Genomic DNA, 24,150 nt, shown 5'->3' on the forward strand with positions numbered 1-24,150 from the left:
CATATTGATTGCTTACTTGATGATATCATTCTCCTGTGAAGTACCTTAACAGGCTGACCATGGACTCCTTAAATCAAGGAATCAAACACGACCTGTTAAATGAAGGGGATAGAAACTTGACTATCAAAATAAGGTGCAGTTATATTGATTAAAAGGTCCTCAACTTGATGTATGGTGAACAGTAGTTGTGGGACCTGCTGACACCTTGCTTCTGGAAGGCATTGCCTGATCGTGTGTCAGATCCTAAATTTTTTACAACCCACTTATGCCTTTCTGAATTTAAATTAAAGTGAACCATGAACTCATGCCAAAGGCATGAATATATGGTCACAATAACAAATGAAGCAGCCCCATCTAATATATGCTACAACTACATATCAATGCACAAATAATACCATATACAACAGATGTGAGAAAATACAAACAATAGGACTTCAATTTATTATTTCTAAATGAATATCTAAAAGAGGATCAATTCACCACTGGAACACAGGATATGCATGAAAGCTATATTTCAGATATATGATTTAGAGAGACTATTCAATTCATTTTATTTCTGTGATTTACAAGTCAGAGGCAGTTGGTAGATGTTGCACTGCATTGATAACTACCTCAGCCAACTATTAGATTATTTTGACAATTGCCTACGCTGATGTCCTAGCCACATTTAAAAGGGCTTCCCAAGTATCAGATAATGGATGTGATCCAACCACTTAATCTTTGTTTATGATTTAATAAACTATAAGTCACACATGCTTATATGGATACACACAATGTTTAGACATGCAAAGAAACCTGATCTCCACAATAAATCTAATGAGTGATTTATAGACAATGTAGTACCAGTTGATAATCTGCCGAGGTGACGTGAAATGCTTCCAAATCCACCAAAAGAAATAGGAGATTGTATTCCACTAGCATCACCAACCTGTAGTAGAAAAAGAAAAACAAGTAATTCAAGCAAAAAACATTGTTGAAGGTATCTAAAGAGGTGGCCAAGAAATGTACAAATAACTAATAAGTAATGTTTTCTGTGGATCTTTCTAAAGGATAATAGAATTTTATTGCTGGAGAGTCATTTTTTACAATATATGCAAACCATTAGAAGTGAAACATTTCTTCCACCTCAAGAATTGCGTCTCACATCTAAAACATGAAGATTAATCAATAGTAGGAGAGTTAACTGGATATCCAAAAACATATACAGGGATATTTTCAAACAAAGCTACAGTCCTAACAGCTGAAGTTACAACCAAACATTCTGACAGAATCTCAAATGACCAATGTTGCCAAAATTGTGTACAACTATCCTGCAAGGATCCCATAAAGATTTTTAACAAATGACAACAAAAATGAGAAAATAGGTAATATTTTCCCCAAAAAGAAGGATGATACTTTTTTATGAAATAGAAAGATGATATTATTTTATAAAAGTGGGGAAAGGATTGGCAAAAAATTAACAGAAAATGGTGAGGTTACAAATAAAATGGAATATTCTAAACGGTCTTTTCAAAAATAATAAAATAGAACCAAAATTGCATTTAATTGACAATTTTGGTAAAAGTAAATAGCAGATCCATTTTGGTGAAGAGCAAATACTGATATGTGATACTTACTACCTGGTAGTTTGTAAGAGAATGTTGGATGATAAATCAGATTGAAATTTCAGCGCCACTTATAAAAGGACAGGGAAATTATGTTTCATTTAGAATCTAGCAAAAACATTGTAGAAATTCAAAAAAGCCTTTGTATTTTTGATATCAGGTTATACCAACTTAAATAACCAAGCTGGATACAATTGTTGGAGTGGCTACTCATAAATAACTTATAACCTGACAATATAATGATTGGCCTGATTGCATTATCTAATTACATAATAATTCAACCATTACTATATACCATTAAACTGATAATTATATTATATATTTGGTGATTGCATAATATAACATTCTATGTTCATGGACTGTATAGAAACTAAACAGACATACATTTACAAATATACAAGACTTTTTTTGATGGATAATATTTTCCCAAGCAATTGAAAATGTCATGTCCCCTTTCTAGAGTGGACATTAGAGACAGAGGAGTTGGCCTATCATTGGAGTCTCGTAGGCTAGTAGAGGTTGATTGGGACTCATTTAGTGCATATAGTGACTGGATTTTGGCTTTACAGGCAGTTTGGAGCTAGTTTGGAGCAGTTCCTAGATTTTAGGGGATATCCCTAAATTTTGGGAGGTCGTGACAATTGCCACTCATGAGGTTATTCATGACCTTTCAGATGGTTTCAGTTTCACGAGATTTGGGTGTGTTTCCTAGTTTCTAGGAGCATCCCTAGATTTTAGGGATGAGACTGCTAGTTGATCCATGATTTCCGACATCAGTCACAGACAGGTGATAGGTTCAGTTTCAGGCTTTTGGTGTGTTTCGAGCTTTCTGTAGCTATTTGGGTTATATTTTTAACATATTTAAATATTTCCTAAGTTAGTGTTTTAATATTTTAAATAAGGCTATGTCTATAGCCATTTCGGGTAATAAGGGGTTTTTGGCTTCATTTGGATTCGTATGCTCATGTGTTATAGCTCGTTGGAAAGGTTTTGAACTTTTCTAAATGATTTTCACTTGCCAGGGTCCTTTTGGCGCTTGGAGTTATTTTATATTGAAAAAGTGGTGTTTTTTCTATACTTGGGCGCCCAATATTGGGAAATATAACTTTATATTAAAGCACACTTTTCACATATCTTTAGGGTTCGATTTGGAAGGAAAGAAATATAAGGAGAAGGAAACCTAATTTCTCATTATCTTTTACATATTGAAAACTTGTTTGGGGCGATATTGCTCTGGTAGAGCAATTCTTCAATCTGGGACGCAAACCCCATGATTGGTACTGGCTGGGACGTAGCCCTCAGCTATTGATTGGCAGTGGATTCTTTTGGCATTGGCATTATTGGTCAGAGTGTACGTGCTTTTCCTTGTGGAGATTCAGATTGCTTGGTTAGGGTTTCAGCAGGGTGTAATGTCCCCACTTTAGCAGTTGACCAAGCATATGTGTGTTAGCCTAGCTCTACATGGTCCCGAGGGCTAGCGAAGGGTTTAAAGGGATCCTGGAGTGTTTTGGCCTAGTCATTTCCAGTTCAGGCCAAAACGGAGTTGATTTACTTAGTTTCAGGCATACTTACTATTTTTAGTAAGTCAACAGGACACAACAAAGGCTAGTTTTGGTGATTGGATTCGATACTCCTTGGCGAGAGCTTTCCGACAAGTTATCAGTCGCGCAATTCGGAGTCCGATTGCTAGTATATTTTAATGCCTGAAGTGTTATTAAAGTAACATTTAATTTAATCGTAAAATATTAAAGTGTTACTTTAATATTTATTTTATGGGGATGTGTGCAAATCAAAGGGGCATCCAAGGGAGACATAAGTGAATATGTTAATATGTTTTATATTGCACATGTTTTATCCCACATTGCTTAAGTGAGTTGGGTCGACCCTTGGAGAAAGAATAAAAGGAAACTTTTGTAGCTTCATTCGGCATGTTGAATTTGAGAAGAAATTGATGTGTGAGTTGCAGATCCATTCTTGGCATTACAGGACGTCTATCCTCTCGTGTGACATTCTAGACGTCATTCCCTTGGGGTTTGGCCTTTGGAATCCATTGCTTTCAGCTTCATTAACAGGCAGATTGGGTGCATTCTGGGTGCATTTCCAGCTACAGGCAGAAACACTATTTGGGTGCATTTTCAGCTACAGGCCGCAACACTATTCACGTGGCACTATTCATGCAACACTATTCATGTCATTGTAGCAGCAAGATTGGAAACATTTGATGGAGCATTATGTCAAAATTGCTGGAGTATTTAGTGAGTTGAAAAATCTGCTATGTATTTGATTAATTCTGAAAATAATATCATATCAGCAGTAGTTCAATTTCTAGTTTGCATATTGTTGTAGTTTCATTCTTGTTCATATTTTGTGATTTCAATTCCATGTAAAACAACCCAACATTTCATTTCCGGAGCCATAAGGGAATTTAAAACATTAAACAAAGAAATAAGGAGTTGGATGCAAACTGTTTGATAAAATTCCTAGTAGTAGTTGGTATGGCTTTTGGGCATTCCGGGGTGTCCATTACAGTGGTATCAGAGCTTGTTTTTCCTGCCATCCTGTGAGGGTTTCATGCGTCCAGCACATCAGTATTACTTGAGGAGAAACAGGTCAAACAAAAAACCTACAGAATTCACCAGAGTTTGAAGAGGAGGGTAACCCTTTTTCAGCACCAGCCATGGGTGACAGAGATGGGGAAAGGGGAGAACCTAGCACTAGGGAGATGCTCAGTGATCTCGCTAGGGGTCAGAGGGAGCTCCAGGCTACGTTGCAGCAGATGGCTATAGCATTTACACAACATTTGACGAGAGCAGATCAAGGCAATAATGCCAACCGAGGTAATAATGGCAACCAAGGTAATAATACCAATCAGGGTAATAATGCTAATCAAGGAGGTGGATAGGGTAATGGAGGTAATGGAAACGCATCGGTTAACAGGGGAACCAGGACATATGCTAGAGCAGGTTCTTCTACTACGAGACCACTCATGCCACAGTTTCCTCCGAGACAGAATGACCAGAATAATGTCGGTCCTACACAGCAAGAGATTCAAAATATGATTATGGATGATTGGAGGGACTCTAGCCCTGAGTTACAGGCTGAGATGACATTCAGGGAATATATGGATGTTAGACTCAAGAATATACCCATGAGAGGAAATCGACAACATAATTATGAGATGAGGAAGAAGTTGGGAAAGTTGTCTATTCCCTACTATGATGGTACAGGGAAGGCTTCAGCACGGACATGGGTCCAAAAATTAGATACTTATTTTCAGCTTAATCCCATGCTTGAGGAGGATGCGATTAAGTATGCTGCATTGCACTTGGATGGGAGTGCACACGAGTGGTGGCACCATGGTATGGTCACATTGGGCCATAATCAGATAGACATATATGCAGAGTTCACTGAGAGGTTGATTGACATATTTGATACAAAGGATCCAGAACTCCATTTCAAGGAGTTAGCTCAGTTGAGACAGTGGGGTCCTATCGACAGTTACATCTCAGATTTCCAGAGACTCAGTGTTGGTTACAGACATTTCGGAGAGGAGGTTGATTGTACTCTTTGTGGATGGATTGTCAGAGCCTCTTCGTGGTTGGGTGAAGGGACATGATCCCCTCACATTGCAGGATGCCATTCGGAAGGCGAGAGATCTTGCACCTTCCGCTTCTAGGAGTAAGTTCACTCCTAAGGATCCACACTTCAAGAAGGATAAGGATAATAAACCTCTACATAGGGATTCTCAGCCTCAGAAAAAGGAATTAAAGAGGTTAGACAATGAGACACTGAACGAGTTGAGGCGGAAAAAACTATGTTTTCAGTGTAGGGAACCATGGGATTTATCTCACAAGTGTCCTCTGAAGGCTAAGGCCAACCAGATGGAGTACTTCTCTGCTAAGGAGTCACAGTCAGAGGATGAGGAGCAGCAGTCAAAGTTTGATGGTGAGAGCAGTGCCACTGAGGAGGGTTCAGGGAATGAGAAGTCCTTAGCTAGATTGACAGGTGCTCAAAACGCAATTACTTTTAAGGTGCGTGGCACCATGCCGGGACAGAAGGTGGTTGCTTTGCTGGACACTGGGGCCACACATAATTTCATAGATTCACAGTTAGTGGCTAGGAGAGCGTGGCAAACTGAAGAACATACAGGATTCCGAGTCATGGTAGCTAGTGGTCACAAGTTACTATGCACACAGAAGATTACAAATCTTCGCATCAGACTGGGAGATGGTTATGAGCTTCAGGATGAGTTCTATGTTGTGGAGATGAATGATTATGACATCATCCTAGGGATGACTTGGATGGCATCGTTGAGAGAGTTTACTCTCAACATGGAGAGAGTAGAGATGAGGTTCCAGCATGAGGGCAGGACCATGGTACTCAGAGGATTATCAGATGGCAGTTGTAGGGTAGTTTCTTTGAGGAGGATGGAGAGGTTGTTCAGACATGATGATGTTGAGTGGGCAGCAGAGTGCTTGATTATGCCAGCATCACCAGAACCACAAGTTAAGAGTCATCCGCTTGATATGCAGGACATCCTTGATAGACATGCCAAGGTATTTTGCAGTATTCCACATGGCGTTCCTCTAGATAGGGGAATAGAGCATGTCATTGAATTAGAAGAGGGGGCTAAGCCCATTAAGATGACACCCTATCGTCATCCAAAGAAACACAAGGATGAGATAGAGAAAGCCATCAAGGAGTTGTTGGAGATGGGGCACATTAGGCCAAGCAAAAGCCCTTTTGCTTCAGCAGTTGTTTTGGTTAAGAAGAAGGATGGAACAATGCGCATGTGCATTGACTACAGGGCCTTGAACAAGAAAACCATTAAGAACAGGTACCCCATTCCGAGGATAGATGAGCTGATAGATGAGCTACATGGGGCATGTGTCTTCACAAAGATAGATTTGAGATCAGGGTATCATCAGATCAGTATGAGAGCAGAGGACATTGAGAAGACAGCTTTTCGGTGTCACTATGGTCATTTCGAGTTTCTGGTTATGCCATTTGGGCTAGCCAATGCTCCTGCTACTTTTCAGAGTTGCATGAACCAAGTGTTTAGGGGGCAATTGAGGAGATAAGTTTTGATTTTCTTTGACGATATTTTGGTCTTTAGCAAATCATGGGGGGAGCATTTGCAGCATCTTGAGGAGGTACTATCTACTTTGGAGAGAGAGTCCCTGTATGCCAAGGAGTCTAAGTGTGAGTTCGAGATGACAGAGCTTTTGTACCTTGGTCATATTATCAGTGCAAAGGGAGTTCGGGTGGACCCTGAAAAGATTAGAGCTATTGTTGATTGGCCCACGCCTACGAACCTTACTCGGCTTATGTGGTTTTTATAGGAGGTTTGTTAAGGGGTTTTCTCAGACATCTGCTCCCTTGACAGATCTTACTAAGAAGGGGGCCTTCATGTGGACAGAGGCATGTTGTGCGTTGCACACGCCCCCTGTCGCCGACAGGGTCCCCCTTTCCAGTTTTGAGTTTTTTGATCGTCATCCCGAGAATTGAATCAGAGTTTCTCGTATCTCCTCGAGCGAGTTCGTGATCAGTCCGTAAGCTGATCAACGTTGGAGTAGTGAACCAATGAGCCCTTTTGACTGATCTGGCTTTCGGGCGTAAATACCGAGAGTTTGTTCCAAAATTTCAAAACTTAACATAATGCATCTCCTTTTCGGACCCCAGGTCCGAACTTGGCGAAAGTCAAGTTAAGGTAAAAAAACGTTATGCGCTCCTCTTTTTGGATTTAAGTGTCCGAAAGTGAAAATTCAAAATTTAAAAGCGTAAGGTGGAATTCCATTTTCGGACCCCAGGTCCGAAATGTCCAAAATCAAGTTAAAACGTAACGCTGCGCATCCATTTTCGGACCCCAGGTCCGAAATATCCAAAATCAAGTTAAAACGTAACGCTGCGCATCCATTTCGGACCTTAGGTCCGAACTTCAACAAAGTGAAGTTTTAAAACATTGTGCAAACATCGCATTTCGGACCCTAAATGACAAAGTTAAAGTTTTTTTAAAAAAAGCTACATAAACACCGTTTTCGGACCCTAAGCTCTGAAAAGGGCGAAATAAGTTTTAAAAAGCAAAAACGCACACCATACATACTTCGGACCCTAAGCTCTGAAAAGGGCGAAGTAAGTTTTAAAAAGCAAAAACGCACAACAAAACGCATACTTCGGACCCCAAGCTCCGAATAAAAAGGGCGAAGCAAGGCTTTAAAAGCAACCATATTAAACACGCGCTTCGGACCCTAAGCTCCGAAAAAGGCAAAGTTGGGTTTTTTAAACATAACAAAGCGCGCATTTCGGACCCCCGCGTCCGAACTTAAACCAAGGCGAAGTTAAGTTTTAAAACATAGTGCGAACGACGCGCATTTCGGACCCCCGCGTCCGAACTTCAACAAAGGCAAATAAAGTTTTAAAAACATAGCGCAGCATCCATTTCGGACCCCCGCGTCCGAGCTCCAACAAGGCGAAGTTAAGTAAAAACATAGTGCAAACAACGTTTTCGGACCCTAAGCGTCCGAAATTCCAAGATGAACGTTTAAAAGCAAAACATAGTGCGATTATCGTCTCCAGACCCTAAGCCTCGAGCGCTGGCAAAGGCGAGGAAATTAACCCTGTGAGATCGCATTTCGGACCCCAGGTCCGAACCTCGGCGGGGATGGAAGCTGAAGGCGACACAATCATTTTCGAACCTTAGGTCCGAACACAAAACGAAGGCAAAGTTAAAAGCCAATGCGATCATCTCTCCCGACTTAAGCTCCAAGCTTTAATGCAGAAAGCGAAGTCCAAAAGCAAGCGAAACTTTAACGCAAAAGGCACAGTTTGTAACGCGGAGGCCAGGGCGAGCACACCCGCGAAGGTTAGATTCGAAAACCTCCAATTCGAAATTCGAAAGGAACTCTTAAATCCGAAAGCAAGGAGGTAAGACACCGCATCATCCTCCCATCAACCATTTAAAATTCAGGTTGTTAGACACAGAACCATGTGAAATTAATAAATCCTCTTTCATCTTCCAAACTGCGAAAATTTAAACAGGAAGGATAACCGTTGGGATTCAAATTTTGCAGGGTCATCCGCTCGCCCCGCACGACAAGGTCGGGTAATCACCCATCATTCGCTCCAATCAGGTAAGTACGCCTTATCGCGTACGGTCATTTAAAATGTGTGAATCAAATAGGCAAAATACGCAAAATTTGAAATGCTTAGAGTCTGCATCTCCGTCATTCGAACATCCAAAATTTAGGATTCATACCCGAGGTTTGACCGGAAACTGCATCTCTTTTCAAAATTCTCATGTTTTGCCTTTGTTAAAATTAATCAAAAAAAAAAAAAAAAAAATTCGAGAGTAAGAATGCTTAGTCATGAATCTTCAGGAATATGATGTTGTAGAAGTTAATTAGATTGTTAGCCCAGAGTGATATTTAAACTAATCTCGGTCTGTTGAAACACTTCTGTTATTATCTAACCCGCATCGTCATTCTCGAGTCACCTTGTAATCCGTGTCTCGCTGTGCAGGATAAATGCCTAAATCAGCGGCAGAATCATCAAAAACACCCGCTGCAGCAGAAACCTCACGAGCATCCAAATCAGACATCCCACGGAAAGTTGAAAGAATGAAGTATCAGTATCAGAGGGGAGGGTTAAGAGAGTCAAAGGTCCAGAGTATCTGGGACAACATTGGTGACACCGACCTTGGCCACATTGATATTCAGGATTTCAGGGATCGGGTCTTCTCACCCAATGCATATGGCAGGCCTAGGCAAATGCTGGAAAGTGGCATCGCCCAAGCAGCAGGTTTTCCTCCAGCAATCCAGAACTATGAATTAGTAGTGGAAGCTGCTCGGCATTACGAGCCAAAGTCCAGATTAGTGCTTCTGGAAGATATCACTATTGCCGACTTCTCCCCTGAGGCTATCGGCGATGCATTTGATATCCCCTTTCCAAATAATCCCATAGCTACAACAATGGACGAGGCACAGGGGGCGTATGATATGAACCCAGCTCGATGCAGGGCACTAATTAACGAAGAATGGTTCAAAGAAAAAAGGGCTTCAAGCACCAGGATTGTGAAAAAGACCCCCAGAAGTGACTTTCATAATGAACATGGCGATATGGTCACCTTACTTAGCCGAGTCATGGGACTCCCTAAGTCCAACTACTTTGAAGAATGGATGTTCTATTTTACAGAACAGGTCTTTGCCGGAAAGTCTAAGTTTGACTGGGCTCAGATCATAAGTGATAACATCCATGCTCAGCTGATTGAGCTTGAGACAAAGAAGTATTTCACCATGACCTCCTATTTGGTCTATATGTTCGCAAAGAACCAGCCACTGCCAGGATTAATAATGAAAGGTGAGATCGGGAATGGGCCTGGTCAGGTAAAGGTTTATGATTGCTACCCGCAGCTGCACTACCAGGATATAGCTCAAAGGGAAAAGAGCAGCCCGGCTTACGCAGTTGGACAGTACGAACGTGTCAACGACGCCTTCACAATGCGCCTAGTCAGGCTAATGCAGGGAGGGTTACACATAAGGCTCTCGGAGCAAGCTACCATTTTAGTGCAGAGGTATGGGGCCTGGTTTATTCAGTTCCCAAGATTCTCCTACATCCGAATTGCTGGCTTCGAAGGTGCCCCCCTTCGACTTCCGCGGTACCCAACCGATAAAGTAGTCCTCATGGAAGTGGCAAGGCAATCACGCCCTGCCGGCATATTATTACGAGAAAGCAAGCAGGCTGGATTCGCATTTCCAATGATCATAGGCAACCATGATGTCCAATTGAGAACTCCCACCCTAGCAGAAGAGTCCCTTGCAGAGCTAGCCTCTTATGGCCTACAGGAACATTTCCCAAGAAAATGTTTTGATCATGACAATTTGGCAAAGAGAGCTTACGGTAGGCGCTACAGAGCAAAGGAGTCAATTGAAGATTACTGGAAAAATTGCTCCGATGACTACGAAGTCAGGCGACGGGAATATTCTAGATTGAGTGTGCAGCAAATGCGACTCTTTGAGTACCGTCGGGTCCCGGATCAGCTCACAGACTCGGGGAATTGTCTCCAAGTCCGGGAATTCGAAGCAGTGAGGCATCTCTTGCCAGGCGTTGATTGGTCTCAAGACCCAATCACGGATTTCGAAGCAGTCATGACAGCCCCGGCAAGATACACAGATCAATGGTTACAACACCAGATCGAGAGGCTAGTCCATGAAGGGGTCCAGTTTACTTACCATCTGATGGGCAATTTCGACTCTCAGTCTTCCGAAGATGAAAGGACATCAGCTGAAAAACCAGAGAAAAGGAAGAAAACTAAGGCTTGCAGAGGGACTCGGACGTCCAAGAGAACAAGGAGGGAGAAGATTCCCATAAGAAGGCCAGAGACCGCTTCATCTTCAGACCCCAGTTCGCCCGATGGTGCCATAGATTTGGATTGCATACCTGCTCCGCCTTCCCAGAGCGACATAGAGGCATTCCAAGCCAATGATCCTCCTGCTCCAGATATGCCGGACACCGAGCAAAAGGGCCCCAATTCGACCAAGCCGGGTGACCAGATAGAGGAAGGAGAAATCCCATCCACCCAGGGGATCGACGTGCATGAACCTACCCAGCAGAGCCGCCATGAATTACTACTCCTCCATGCAGCCAAGGACGACTCAACTGTCGAAGGGGAACAAAGAACAGACGAGATCCATGAGCTCGAGGGAACCAAGGAGCCACCATCACAGGAAGATATCAGACAATTATTCAGTGAGATAGGGGAGAACTCAGATGCAAACAAAGAGCTTCCTCCTTCTTCCACCCCTCCGATGGCGGGACAGCTGTTAATTTGTGATCAGCCAGTTGAAAGTATGGGAGCACAAGGTGCTAACTTAACCCTATCCTCAACCCAGACGGTGCCTCAAGAGTGGCTGATCGCCAGAGCTCAGCGTAGGGCCGCCACCAAGGCGCCCATCGACCTTGAAGACATCTTCTCACGAATGGATCAAACAAAAGTAAAAGGGAAGAAGAAACCGAGAACATACTCTAAGATAACCAAGGATGGGCAAAGGAACCGCACTCTTCATATTGCTACCCCGCCCGTAAACAAGCTAGCAGATCAAATAACCCTTGCAGATTATAGCATTACGACTGTCCCCATCGGACGAGCTACAAAAGAGCAAGAAAAGGAGGAATTTAAGGACTCGGTGCAAAACATACTCAGACAGCTCGAGGAAATCACGGCTGAAAAGGACATGTATCGAGCCCGTGCTGAACAAGCCGAGGGATACATCGATAAGCTCCTACGGCCACTACACAACCCCTCTGAATCCCATATTCCCCCAATGGCATTGGCGCAGAGGACCACAACTGAATTTGAAGGAATCCGGGATACCGCAAAGGCCGTTAAGGAATGGGTGCAAGACATCAAGAAAAGGGGAGAACAGATCCTCAAAGAAGTAAAGGAAATGGCTCTCCATCGAGAGCTCACTCTCGTCAGGTTGTTGGAAGTAAAGAGAGAATCCCTTCACATGCATGAAGTAGCGGCCTCTACCCTTCCCCTCCTAAGAGCTCTTTTCTGGACACATACACAAATTCCCACACTGCCTGACATCTTGAGTCCCCATAGCATCAGTGTTCTCAAGGAATGGTATTGGACCGTCACCATGAAGAACGATGCCCAGGAAATTATTGACAAAGAAAATGACGCGTGTGAGGCGATTCTGGGGAACATGCAAGAACTAGGCAAGACCATCCTCCGATCAATGGTTTCGGGGTGGATAAATGACCTGTCCGACAGTGTAATCCGGCCGGATTGGGAGGGAAGATTGGGAGCAGATAAGGCTTCTTATTCCATTGAAGACTTAAGTTTTGCTGGTCAGTTCCATTCAGACATATTATGCTTCGAGCGTAATCGCTCCAGCTGGAAGGACGGTTTAAGGCACGTGGACCAGTATCTCGAAGGCATGCAATACAAAATTCGCCACCCTCCCATGCCCCCTTTTAATCCCCTCTTCCAATTATGCATCAAGTTTCAGGAATATGTCCGCGAGGAACGAGCAGCAGGTCGTGATTTATGGCGAGAATACCTGCATGGCGAAGACCAGTTTCTGCAAAAGGAATGTGAAACCAGAATAGAGAAAGCAGTTTCTCAAAAATGCTTTTTTCCCCCCAAGTCTTAAAAAGTGCACTTTTGTCCCAAAAGGGTGACAGTTGACTTTTGGTCAACATATTGTAAAGTTTTTTGTGCACCTCCCCTTTTTGGATTATTTCAAAGTTGTAATTATCCTTTGGTAGTTATTGCTCCTTTTGAGTAATTGTAGATATTTATCTCCCTATTTATGAGTGTGGGTCCCTCCTTTTGTAAGGATGAATCTGGGCCACTTGTTTAGATTAGATCTTGGCCATTCATCCATTTTTGGAAACCTATTTAAGGGGACTGGTTTTCCTTCATTTAGGAGGAAGTTCTTGAATTGTTGCGAAAGCTCTGAAGAAATTTTGCAGGAATTAATACAATGGATTGAAATTACCTTCAAATTTCCTTGTGAGTGCATGGTCTCCTTCTTCATTTAAATTAGAAAGCTTTTAATTATGTCTGTTCATTTTATACAGCAGTTCTTACCAAGCATCTGATAGAATCTCCACAGTCCATACCATTAGAGGATAGCTGATTGCTTTTTTTCCTTTCTGCATGGTTAATCTGGGCTATTTTATGATTCAGTTCGATTATCAAAAGTACACGTATCATGAATATAGAAGTTCTAATATTGTATTTGGTAATATGAAAATCTGGTTTCTCCTTTGAAGATTGCACTAAGTTTATGCAAACATTGTGTCTGAATGACTGATGATGCTTAACCTGGTTTCCTGGAGGTGTCTGTCTGCTTGGGTAAATCTGTTGTCCTAGTTAATATTTACTGTTCTCTCTCGCTACCCTTCCTTTCTTTCCTCCCAATTTTATCCTTTTTTTAGAAATCCAGTCTTGCTAAGTCAGCTTCAAATAAATCAACATCACCTGAAAGAAAACCAAAAGAGGTCCCTGGGAATTCGCATATGAAATTACCAATCAAACGTAAGCCCCCTTGTGTTTCCAGCATAAACACATCAAGCCACTGAGAGATCCCGCAGTCAAGACCTGACAAAAGAAACCTTGAGGTAGTCTCCTTTGATCAAACTTAGAAAAACAGCATTAGAGACTTCCTTATCTCAAGAGAGAGTAGGATAATCAGTCGGCTATTCTATTCTGCGTTGGCCGTATGGAGTTTGCAGCAATGCGATTTCAGACACGTCAACAGAATTGGCGCTAGAAGGAGGGCTTGAACCTCCGAGCAGTCTAGCTCAAAGATCATATTAGACAACTCACGCTGGAACGAATTGGGTCTTTTTCTCCTAAAAGGTTCGAAAGAGTCCAAAAATCAAGCCCAGAACGGGAGAGATTTACTGGTTTTCAGTGCTATAGACGCAAGGGTTATCGCCAACCTTCAGACCCCAGTGAGTCCAGCTCGGCGAATCAGCAGTCCGCCGTTCCAGGGAGTTCAGTTTTTACGGTTCCAGTGGTTACAAATCTAGTTCCTACTACAACACAGATAACTCAGCCACGGATGGCGCACAATCCACCTGCTCCAAATGGTGCCACATGGTTGGTAGACAACCCGTCACCGCTGATTTTCCCGGCTTACCATGATATGCCCAAGAGCCCAGACAGATTCTGTTCCGTTTTTCATCCAAATGACCCAAACAGGACAGCGGAAGAGCATATCAAAATATTTGAGGATGCGTTGCGCAATAGGCGAATTGAATACGCGGATGTTGCATGCAGGCTTTTTCCTTATTCATTGGGGGAAGACGCATTTTACTGGTTCATACATTTACCAGTATCCTCTATCGACTCTTGGGAAAAGTTGAAGGCAGCCTTTACAGGAAAATATGGCATCCCTATAACCCCCACGGAGCTGTACAGGCAATTTGTGGAAGTCAAGAGACAGGAACACGAGCCTATAAGTTCTTTCAACAATAGGTTCCATAAGGCCTTCACCCGATTACAGGATCCGTATGTGGTGAGTGACGCTTCGGCAAGGGAAATCTACTATTCAGCGCTGGATTATTTAACAGCCATGTTCGTCCGACAATCACACCCTGCGCCAACTACACTGACTGAGGCCTATGCTAAGGCCATGGAAATTAGTAAGGGGCTAGGCCAAAATATCGCCGGGCCCTTGATGCAATTAGGCCCCCCTGCTGCATCCAGCCAACTCCAGGGAATTACTCAAGCTTTGACCCACCAAACGCCCATTTTAAACCCAATCCCACAACCGGCATATCAGCCTCAGCAGCCCACCAGCCAACTGGTACTTCATCCAGGACCACCTATAGCCCAAATCCTCCCTAAGCAGCCTATCTATCTGCAAAATACCACTGTGTCATCAAGAACCCAAGAGGAGAAGGATGAGATGCGGGAACTGACTGACCAAATGAAAAGGCTGTCCTCTGAAGTTACTCATCTGCGAAATCAGAATAATCAGTTGCAAAGTAATCAGAGGAACCAACACCAGGGCCAATATCAGAATCAAGGATATCAAAGACCCGCAAGGACATGGAACACCCGTCCCAACAACGGAGGAGTGCCTACTCCGCTCGACAATCCGCCAGCATCGGAAAACAGGCCAACGGATACGGTATTTTTGGCAGAGGCAGCACTTTCTAACTGGTGCAGGTTACACAACACTAATCGGCACTCAGAGTTACAATGCGACGAATTTCAGGTTGCTGCCAGCATATTCCAACGAGAGGTGGAAAACACAATGCCTCAACCAGTGCTCCCTCCCTCTGGATTTGAAATAGTGCCGTCACCAAGGTACGACACTGCACTTGTTCTAGAAACCTACATTCCCCCATTTTTCTTCCCCAATCAGGATGAAAACGAGGTGGCTGACCCGAATCAGCCCGTCGATGTGAATGCATTTCAGCAGTACCAGCGCGCAAATCGGGGGTATTATAACAATAACAACCAGAACAGCAACAGCAGCCCCTACACCACTTCCACACCTCCCAAAGACATCCAGGTCCCTCCAGATCAGAATGCTAGTAATAACCCAAGTTATCCAAAGGCATCGCAACAGTACGCGAGCCAAGGGCAGCCCCAGAAAACCCCACCCCAGACAAGGATGCTCATTCCGCAGAACCAGCCAATTACTGTCACAAATCCAGGCTCTAGTGATAGGTCATCCAGCAACATAGAAATTGCTAAGCTTGGCCAGTTGGTGGCAGATGAGTTCAAAAAAATGAAAGTCAACTTACCCTTTTTTGAACTAATGAAAGTCTCCGAAGTCAGGGACATGGTCTTGAATAGTCTTAAGGAACCCACACCTACTCAGTCCAAAGGGATGGACGATCACCCTGGACAAAGGATAGTACAAGGACAACCCCAGAAGATCAGTGGTGAGGTGAGAGGACCAACAACTCCCAGGGATGCGACAGTGAATTATTCTGCACCACCTGAGTTCCAAAATGATCCACCTATGGAGGCCGGCTTTGGAGCACGTGCACGGGGAAGGACTCAGGATATCTCAATCATGAACAATGATACCATACCATCAGAGCCTACAATAAGCTTGTTCACCGAAAAGCTAGAACCCCCCCCTTTTTTATTAACTCTCCGAATCTTTGGTAAGAACTTGCACAATTGCCTCATTGACTCGGGAGCTTCAGCAAATGTTATGCCCTTGTCAGTATGCAGTGCTTTAGGCTTGACCCCCACCAAGACTAACCGAAAGGTTACCCAGTTGGACAAATCTGAAGTAACTGTAGTGGGCGAGCTAAACAACATACACATGCAACTAACAGCTGATCCACGTATTCAGATGTACATCGACATTCAAGTGGTGGACATCCCAGGGGCCTATGGCATGTTACTCAGCCGAGATTGGACCCGCGTCCTCAACGGCTGGCTGCATTCTAGTTTCACTCACATGTGGCTACCATGGAGAGGGGTAGCAAATCAGATCCGGATCGAGTCCGAACCTCGGCTCAAGCTGATGATTACGGAATATAATCAGGCTAATGAAACCCTATTCTTAGAATCAGACCTGGGCACATATAGGGCAGACGTCGGGTCAATGAACGAAGTCCTATTGGTACAATGCTCAAACCCAGTCCAAAATTTCGGACAGATTGCGGAGAGTTATGATAAGGAGGCCCCATCGCCAGAAGAAGGGGAGTTATTTAGCAGCCTCAGGGAATTCTTCTGTAAATGTGAAAGACCAGCGTCCCAGCTCAACTATCAAGATTCTATTGCAAATCTGCTCCTAACCGGTTGGTGCAGAGTTCACAATGCTGCCCATTCAGAAACAACTTGTTCACTATGCAGGTCAGCGTTGAGTCAGGCATGCAAGAGGCATTCAGAGGTGCTACAAACTCATACTCTCAGACCGGAGGCCACCACACCCCCTGAGCGGCAAAAGTATGGAATTACAGGTTCGGCAACCGCGACCAGCAAGGTTACCAGCCCAAATCAGACTTGGACCTTAAGGTTCGATGGCTCTAAATCCAAGAGAGGGGCTGGAGCAGGGGTAGAACTGATAAGCCCCACTGGTGAAACCTATTTAGCTTCCTACAGACTACAGTTTCACTGCACCAACAATATAGCAGAATATGAGTCTTTAATTCACGGTTTGCTATTAGCCACTAAAAAGGGAGCCCAGATCCTGCATTGTTTCGGAGATTCCGAAGTAGTAGTCAGGCAAGTTCGAAGACAATACACTTGCCACGACAAGAGACTCAGCCTTTACCGTAATCGCGTGTGGGACATAATGGAAAGCTTCGATGCTTTTAACATCAAAACCATATTCAGGTCACAAAACCAGGTCGCTGATTCGTTGGCCCAGGCCGCAAACACGCTTGAGCCACTATCAATGCAAAGTTTGAAGAAATTTACAGTAGAGTTAGCCTCAGTTCCATCAGTCCCAGACAACATTACCAATTTTCAGGTGTTTAATGATGACAAACACATCATCGACTTCATTACAAGCTCAGATGTATTTGCAACTCAGATCATAGATGAGGAAGAACCCCAAGAAGCCGAGATTGACATAGAGGGGGTCTTAAATCTCAGAACAAATACGATTCCCAAAGGTATGGTGCAGTTAGAACGAATTTTCGACTGGGACCAGCTTAAGTCTCGCAAAGAGGGCACTGCAGAAGGAGGCGCCTGTGATAAAATCAACATCGGCACGCAAGGAAATCAAAAGAACGTGCTGATTGGCAAAGTGTGTACGCCCCAAGAAAGAGACGGAATCCTCAAAAATATGAGGGAATTCCCAGATATCATCGCTTGGGGGTATGAGGATCTCAAAACCTATGATACATCTGTAATAACTCATACCATACCCCTCAAGCCAGATTCAAAACCTTTCAGGCAAAGACAGCGTCCAGTGAATGCCCTCCTCGAACCATTAATATATCAAGAGGTAAAGAAGTTGCTGGCTGCTCGCATCGTCTTTCCAGTACGACATTCTACCTGGGTCGCTAATCTAGTCCCAGTAAGAAAGAAGAGCGGGGGAATCAGACTGTGTGTCGATTTCCGTAATCTAAACAGAGCATCAGAAAAGGATAACTACCCGCTGCCCTCCCTTGATGAAGTCCTGCAAACAGTCAACGGATCCCAGATGATGTCCTTCTTGGACGGTTACTCTGGGTACAACCAAGTAATGGTCGAATACGAGGACCGACTTAAGACTGCGTTTACCACTAAGTGGGGGATATTTGCTTATCGGAGAATGCCCTTTGGTTTGATCAACGCAGGGGCTACATTTCAACGCGCCATGGACATTGCATTCAAAGACCTTGTAGGTCGCTGCATCATTGTCTATATGGACGACTTGACCGTTTTCTCCAAACAAAGGGCAGATCATGTGAATGATTTGCGAAAGGTTTTCCAACGCTGTCGTCGATTCGGGATATCCTTAAACCCAAGGAAATGTATGTTCGGAGTGACCGAAGGTAAGCTCCTCGGCCATGTTATCTCAGAAAAGGGCATAGCAATTGACCCTGATAGGATCAAGGCCATACTGCAAATCAACCTCCCTGCAAGTAAAAAGGAACTTAAGTCATATTTCGGAAAGATAAATTTTGTTCGGAAATTCATAACTGGGTTTGCTGAAATAGTTCGCCCTCTCAACGATATGTTGAAAAAGGACGCCAAGATAGAATGGACCCCAATAACCAAAAGGGCGTTCGAAGAGATCAAGCAAGCAATCGTCCAAGCGCCGGTTCTGGTAAGCCCTGACTACCTAAGGCCCTTTTACATTTATTCCTTCGCCTCCGAGCACACCTGTGCAGCAATCTTAACTCAGCGAAGGGAGGAAAAGGGTGAGCACCCGATAGCATTCATGAGTACTCCGTTGAAGGAGGCTGAACTAAGATACCCAAACATTGAAAAGCAGGCCTATGCGCTAGTCAAAGCCATCAGGAAGTTCCGGCATTATATACTTAGGAGTAAGATATATGCCATAGTACCAGATGTCGCAGTGAAGACATTATTGATGCAAAATGAGCTAGGCGAAAGGAGAGGCAAATGGGTGACCATCATTCAGGAATATGACGTTGAAATCCAGCCTATGAAGCTAGTGCGAGGTCAGGCCTTGACACAAACCCTCGCGTCTGAATGCTCAGGAATTGTACATCAACAGTATTTGATTGAACAGGTCTCCCCAGACAGGTGGTACGATGACATAATTTTCTACCTTCTTAATCAGAGATGCCCAGCACACCTCAACCCAGTGCAGAAAAGGGCACTAAGGATGAAGAGTAGCCGTTTCATGCTGCAAGGTGCCGTCTTATACCGTAGGAATCATGAGGGCATTTACCTGAGGTGCGTAAATGAGGATGAAGCACGCCAGATTATAGAGCAGTTCCATACCAAGTTCGGAACCGGCCACGGATCAGGCTTAGCAACGGCTCACCAAATCCTCAGGGCAGGCTATTATTGGCCTTCCTTATTTCGAGACACCCACGAACATGTAAAGAAATGTCATGTGTGCCAAGTATCCGCAGCAAGGGAGCGTACCCCAGCTATGCCACTCCAACCAGTCATAGAGGTAAGACCATTTGGCCAATGGGCGCTCGACTTCATAGGTACAATCAACCCACCCTCCTCTGCGCAACACAGGTACATTCTAACCGCTTCCGATTATTGTACAAGGTGGTCTGAAGCTCAATCGTTGAAACAATGCAATGCTGATGCTGTTATTAAATTTTTAGAGGAGAATATTATTACACGTTTTTGCTGTCCTCATGCTCTAGTCTGTGATAATGGTTCTGCTTTCACGTCATTAAAATTTTCAAATTGGGCCTTCAATTACGGGATCACTTTAAAATTTTCATCTAATTACTATCCCCAAGGTAATGGTTTAGCGGAATCCACAAACAAAAACCTCCTGAGTGTGATTAAGAGACTCCTAGACAAGAACCCGAGAGATTGGCATACCCAACTCCGATTTGCCCTTTGGGCAGACCGTACCCGATGCAAGGCCGCCATTGGAACTTCTCCATACCACCTAGTATATGGTCTTGACCCCATCTTCCCGATACAATTGAGAATACCAACTTTGCAGTTCATGAGCAAATACCTAGGAATCGATAACGCTGCGGAAGCCAGGTTGTCCCAGCTGTTATACTTAGATGAAAAAAGAGACGACGCTATAAATAATTTTGCCAAACACCAAGAAGTAGTCAAGCGTTGGTTCGACAGACGGGCAAAAGTAAAGGCCTTTCGCATTTCCGATCTTGTTCTTTGTTGGGACAAAGCTCATGAAAGAAAGGGAGAGCACGACAAATTTGATAATCTGTGGCTCGGTCCTTTTCAAATTTCAGAAATTTTGGGAGAGAATGCATTCCGACTCAGGACCCTAACAGGCGAGGACGTTCCCTTGCCCGTGAATGGTCAATTCCTCAAGCATTATTTCCAGCCATAGGCTTCCCCAAGCCTTTTTCATTGTGAATAGCGGCTCCGTTTTCCTTCCTTGTCTTAGCTTAGTTTCTTGTTTTCCTGCTCCATTTTTGGGACCCCTGTCATTTTCTCGAAAGAGGCCTTCGCCATGTACAAACGCTGGTGCGACGCCAGATTACTGTTACCATCTGTTTTTGGAATCCAAGCTCGGGGAGACTTTTGATTAATGGAGCACCCCATGATCCGTCCGGTTAGATCTAGACGACCTTTCTCTACAAAATCTTGTCCTAGTCAAAACCTATCCACAATATCGCGATTACTGCACAGATACACATAAAAAAAAACTGCATACAATCAGTTGCTAATCAAAGGGACGCTATATCGATGAAAGGTCCGTGGCTACACTTCAGCGACCACTGTTATGCTCAATCCCGCGTAGGCTTCATTGCCTACTATTCCAAAAAAAAAAAAAGAAAAAGAGAAAAGAAAAGAAAACTGATCAAGCGCTCTGAAATCAAGCGTTAAGCGTAAAATTGGCAAAAGGGAATGCAGGCATCTCTGCCGGTATAAAAAGAAAAAGGGATAAAACCTTCTTGCCGGAAACAGAGCAATCTCTGTGAGCTAACAGGCGATAACTCCGCCGGGGCTATAGACGCTTGCTGGCAGCGGGGCTCTATCCAGGTTGCTTTTGGAGTATTAGCCCGTTGGACATCTCGACACAGTGAAACATTGATGCCACAACTTTTTCTAGGCTGGAATGAACCCCATTTGCACACACTAGTTGATCCGACTTGCGTGTGATTTGATTTGACTATTCACATTATCTTATTTTGAAAGATTCTTCTCCTTCTCTCCTCTCGGTCGTGGTGGTTAACCAGAGATTCTAGGTTCGATCCGAACTTGCGTTCCCGAAATGACTGGGAGCATTTCTCCAGCAGAGTCGCCATTTGTTGTGCGTTGCACACGCCCCCTGTCGCCGACAGGGTCCCCCTTTCCAGTTTTGAGTTTTTTGATCGTCATCCCGAGAATTGAATCAGAGTTTCTCGTATCTCCTCGAGCGAGTTCGTGATCAGTCCGTAAGCTGATCAACGTTGGAGTAGTGAACCAATGAGCCCTTTTGACTGATCTGGCTTTCGGGCGTAAATACCGAGAGTTTGTTCCAAAATTTCAAAACTTAACATAATGCATCTCCTTTTCGGACCCCAGGTCCGAACTTGGCGAAAGTCAAGTTAAGGTAAAAAAACGTTATGCGCTCCTCTTTTTGGATTTAAGTGTCCGAAAGTGAAAATTCAAAATTTAAAAGCGTAAGGTGGAATTCCATTTTCGGACCCCAGGTCCGAAATGTCCAAAATCAAGTTAAAACGTAACGCTGCGCATCCATTTTCGGACCCCAGGTCCGAAATATCCAAAATCAAGTTAAAACGTAACGCTGCGCATCCATTTCGGACCTTAGGTCCGAACTTCAACAAAGTGAAGTTTTAAAACATTGTGCAAACATCGCATTTCGGACCCTAAATGACAAAGTTAAAGTTTTTTTAAAAAAAGCTACATAAACACCGTTTTCGGACCCTAAGCTCTGAAAAGGGCGAAATAAGTTTTAAAAAGCAAAAACGCACACCATACATACTTCGGACCCTAAGCTCTGAAAAGGGCGAAGTAAGTTTTAAAAAGCAAAAACGCACAACAAAACGCATACTTCGGACCCCAAGCTCCGAATAAAAAGGGCGAAGCAAGGCTTTAAAAGCAACCATATTAAACACGCGCTTCGGACCCTAAGCTCCGAAAAAGGCAAAGTTGGGTTTTTTAAACATAACAAAGCGCGCATTTCGGACCCCCGCGTCCGAACTTAAACCAAGGCGAAGTTAAGTTTTAAAACATAGTGCGAACGACGCGCATTTCGGACCCCCGCGTCCGAACTTCAACAAAGGCAAATAAAGTTTTAAAAACATAGCGCAGCATCCATTTCGGACCCCCGCGTCCGAGCTCCAACAAGGCGAAGTTAAGTAAAAACATAGTGCAAACAACGTTTTCGGACCCTAAGCGTCCGAAATTCCAAGATGAACGTTTAAAAGCAAAACATAGTGCGATTATCGTCTCCAGACCCTAAGCCTCGAGCGCTGGCAAAGGCGAGGAAATTAACCCTGTGAGATCGCATTTCGGACCCCAGGTCCGAACCTCGGCGGGGATGGAAGCTGAAGGCGACACAATCATTTTCGAACCTTAGGTCCGAACACAAAACGAAGGCAAAGTTAAAAGCCAATGCGATCATCTCTCCCGACTTAAGCTCCAAGCTTTAATGCAGAAAGCGAAGTCCAAAAGCAAGCGAAACTTTAACGCAAAAGGCACAGTTTGTAACGCGGAGGCCAGGGCGAGCACACCCGCGAAGGTTAGATTCGAAAACCTCCAATTCGAAATTCGAAAGGAACTCTTAAATCCGAAAGCAAGGAGGTAAGACACCGCATCATCCTCCCATCAACCATTTAAAATTCAGGTTGTTAGACACAGAACCATGTGAAATTAATAAATCCTCTTTCATCTTCCAAACTGCGAAAATTTAAACAGGAAGGATAACCGTTGGGATTCAAATTTTGCAGGGTCATCCGCTCGCCCCGCACGACAAGGTCGGGTAATCACCCATCATTCGCTCCAATCAGGTAAGTACGCCTTATCGCGTACGGTCATTTAAAATGTGTGAATCAAATAGGCAAAATACGCAAAATTTGAAATGCTTAGAGTCTGCATCTCCGTCATTCGAACATCCAAAATTTAGGATTCATACCCGAGGTTTGACCGGAAACTGCATCTCTTTTCAAAATTCTCATGTTTTGCCTTTGTTAAAATTAATCAAAAAAAAAAAAAAAAAAATTCGAGAGTAAGAATGCTTAGTCATGAATCTTCAGGAATATGATGTTGTAGAAGTTAATTAGATTGTTAGCCCAGAGTGATATTTAAACTAATCTCGGTCTGTTGAAACACTTCTGTTATTATCTAACCCGCATCGTCATTCTCGAGTCACCTTGTAATCCGTGTCTCGCTGTGCAGGATAAATGCCTAAATCAGCGGCAGAATCATCAAAAACACCCGCTGCAGCAGAAACCTCACGAGCATCCAAATCAGACATCCCACGGAAAGTTGAAAGAATGAAGTATCAGTATCAGAGGGGAGGGTTAAGAGAGTCAAAGGTCCAGAGTATCTGGGACAACATTGGTGACACCGACCTTGGCCACATTGATATTCAGGATTTCAGGGATCGGGTCTTCTCACCCAATGCATATGGCAGGCCTAGGCAAATGCTGGAAAGTGGCATCGCCCAAGCAGCAGGTTTTCCTCCAGCAATCCAGAACTATGAATTAGTAGTGGAAGCTGCTCGGCATTACGAGCCAAAGTCCAGATTAGTGCTTCTGGAAGATATCACTATTGCCGACTTCTCCCCTGAGGCTATCGGCGATGCATTTGATATCCCCTTTCCAAATAATCCCATAGCTACAACAATGGACGAGGCACAGGGGGCGTATGATATGAACCCAGCTCGATGCAGGGCACTAATTAACGAAGAATGGTTCAAAGAAAAAAGGGCTTCAAGCACCAGGATTGTGAAAAAGACCCCCAGAAGTGACTTTCATAATG

General features: G+C 43.8%; 1 protein-coding gene across 2 annotated transcripts in view; it reads right to left on the reverse strand.

Annotated features, from left to right (window-relative positions):
• Positions 1 to 724: 724 nt before the first annotated feature.
• LOC131037446 (uncharacterized) overlaps positions 725 to 24,150 on the reverse strand; it is a 242,703-nt gene continuing 219,277 nt past the window's right edge. For both annotated transcript variants that reach the window (XM_057969589.2, XM_057969594.2), the window contains one exon: positions 725 to 928. In XM_057969589.2, the coding sequence (XP_057825572.2) occupies positions 740 to 928 (189 nt within the window). In that variant the 3' untranslated portion in view covers positions 725 to 739. The remainder of the gene's footprint in view (positions 929 to 24,150) is intronic.

Source organism: Cryptomeria japonica, chromosome 6 (assembly GCF_030272615.1).
Source record: "Cryptomeria japonica chromosome 6, Sugi_1.0, whole genome shotgun sequence".
Taxonomy (NCBI): Eukaryota; Viridiplantae; Streptophyta; class Pinopsida; order Cupressales; family Cupressaceae; genus Cryptomeria; species Cryptomeria japonica.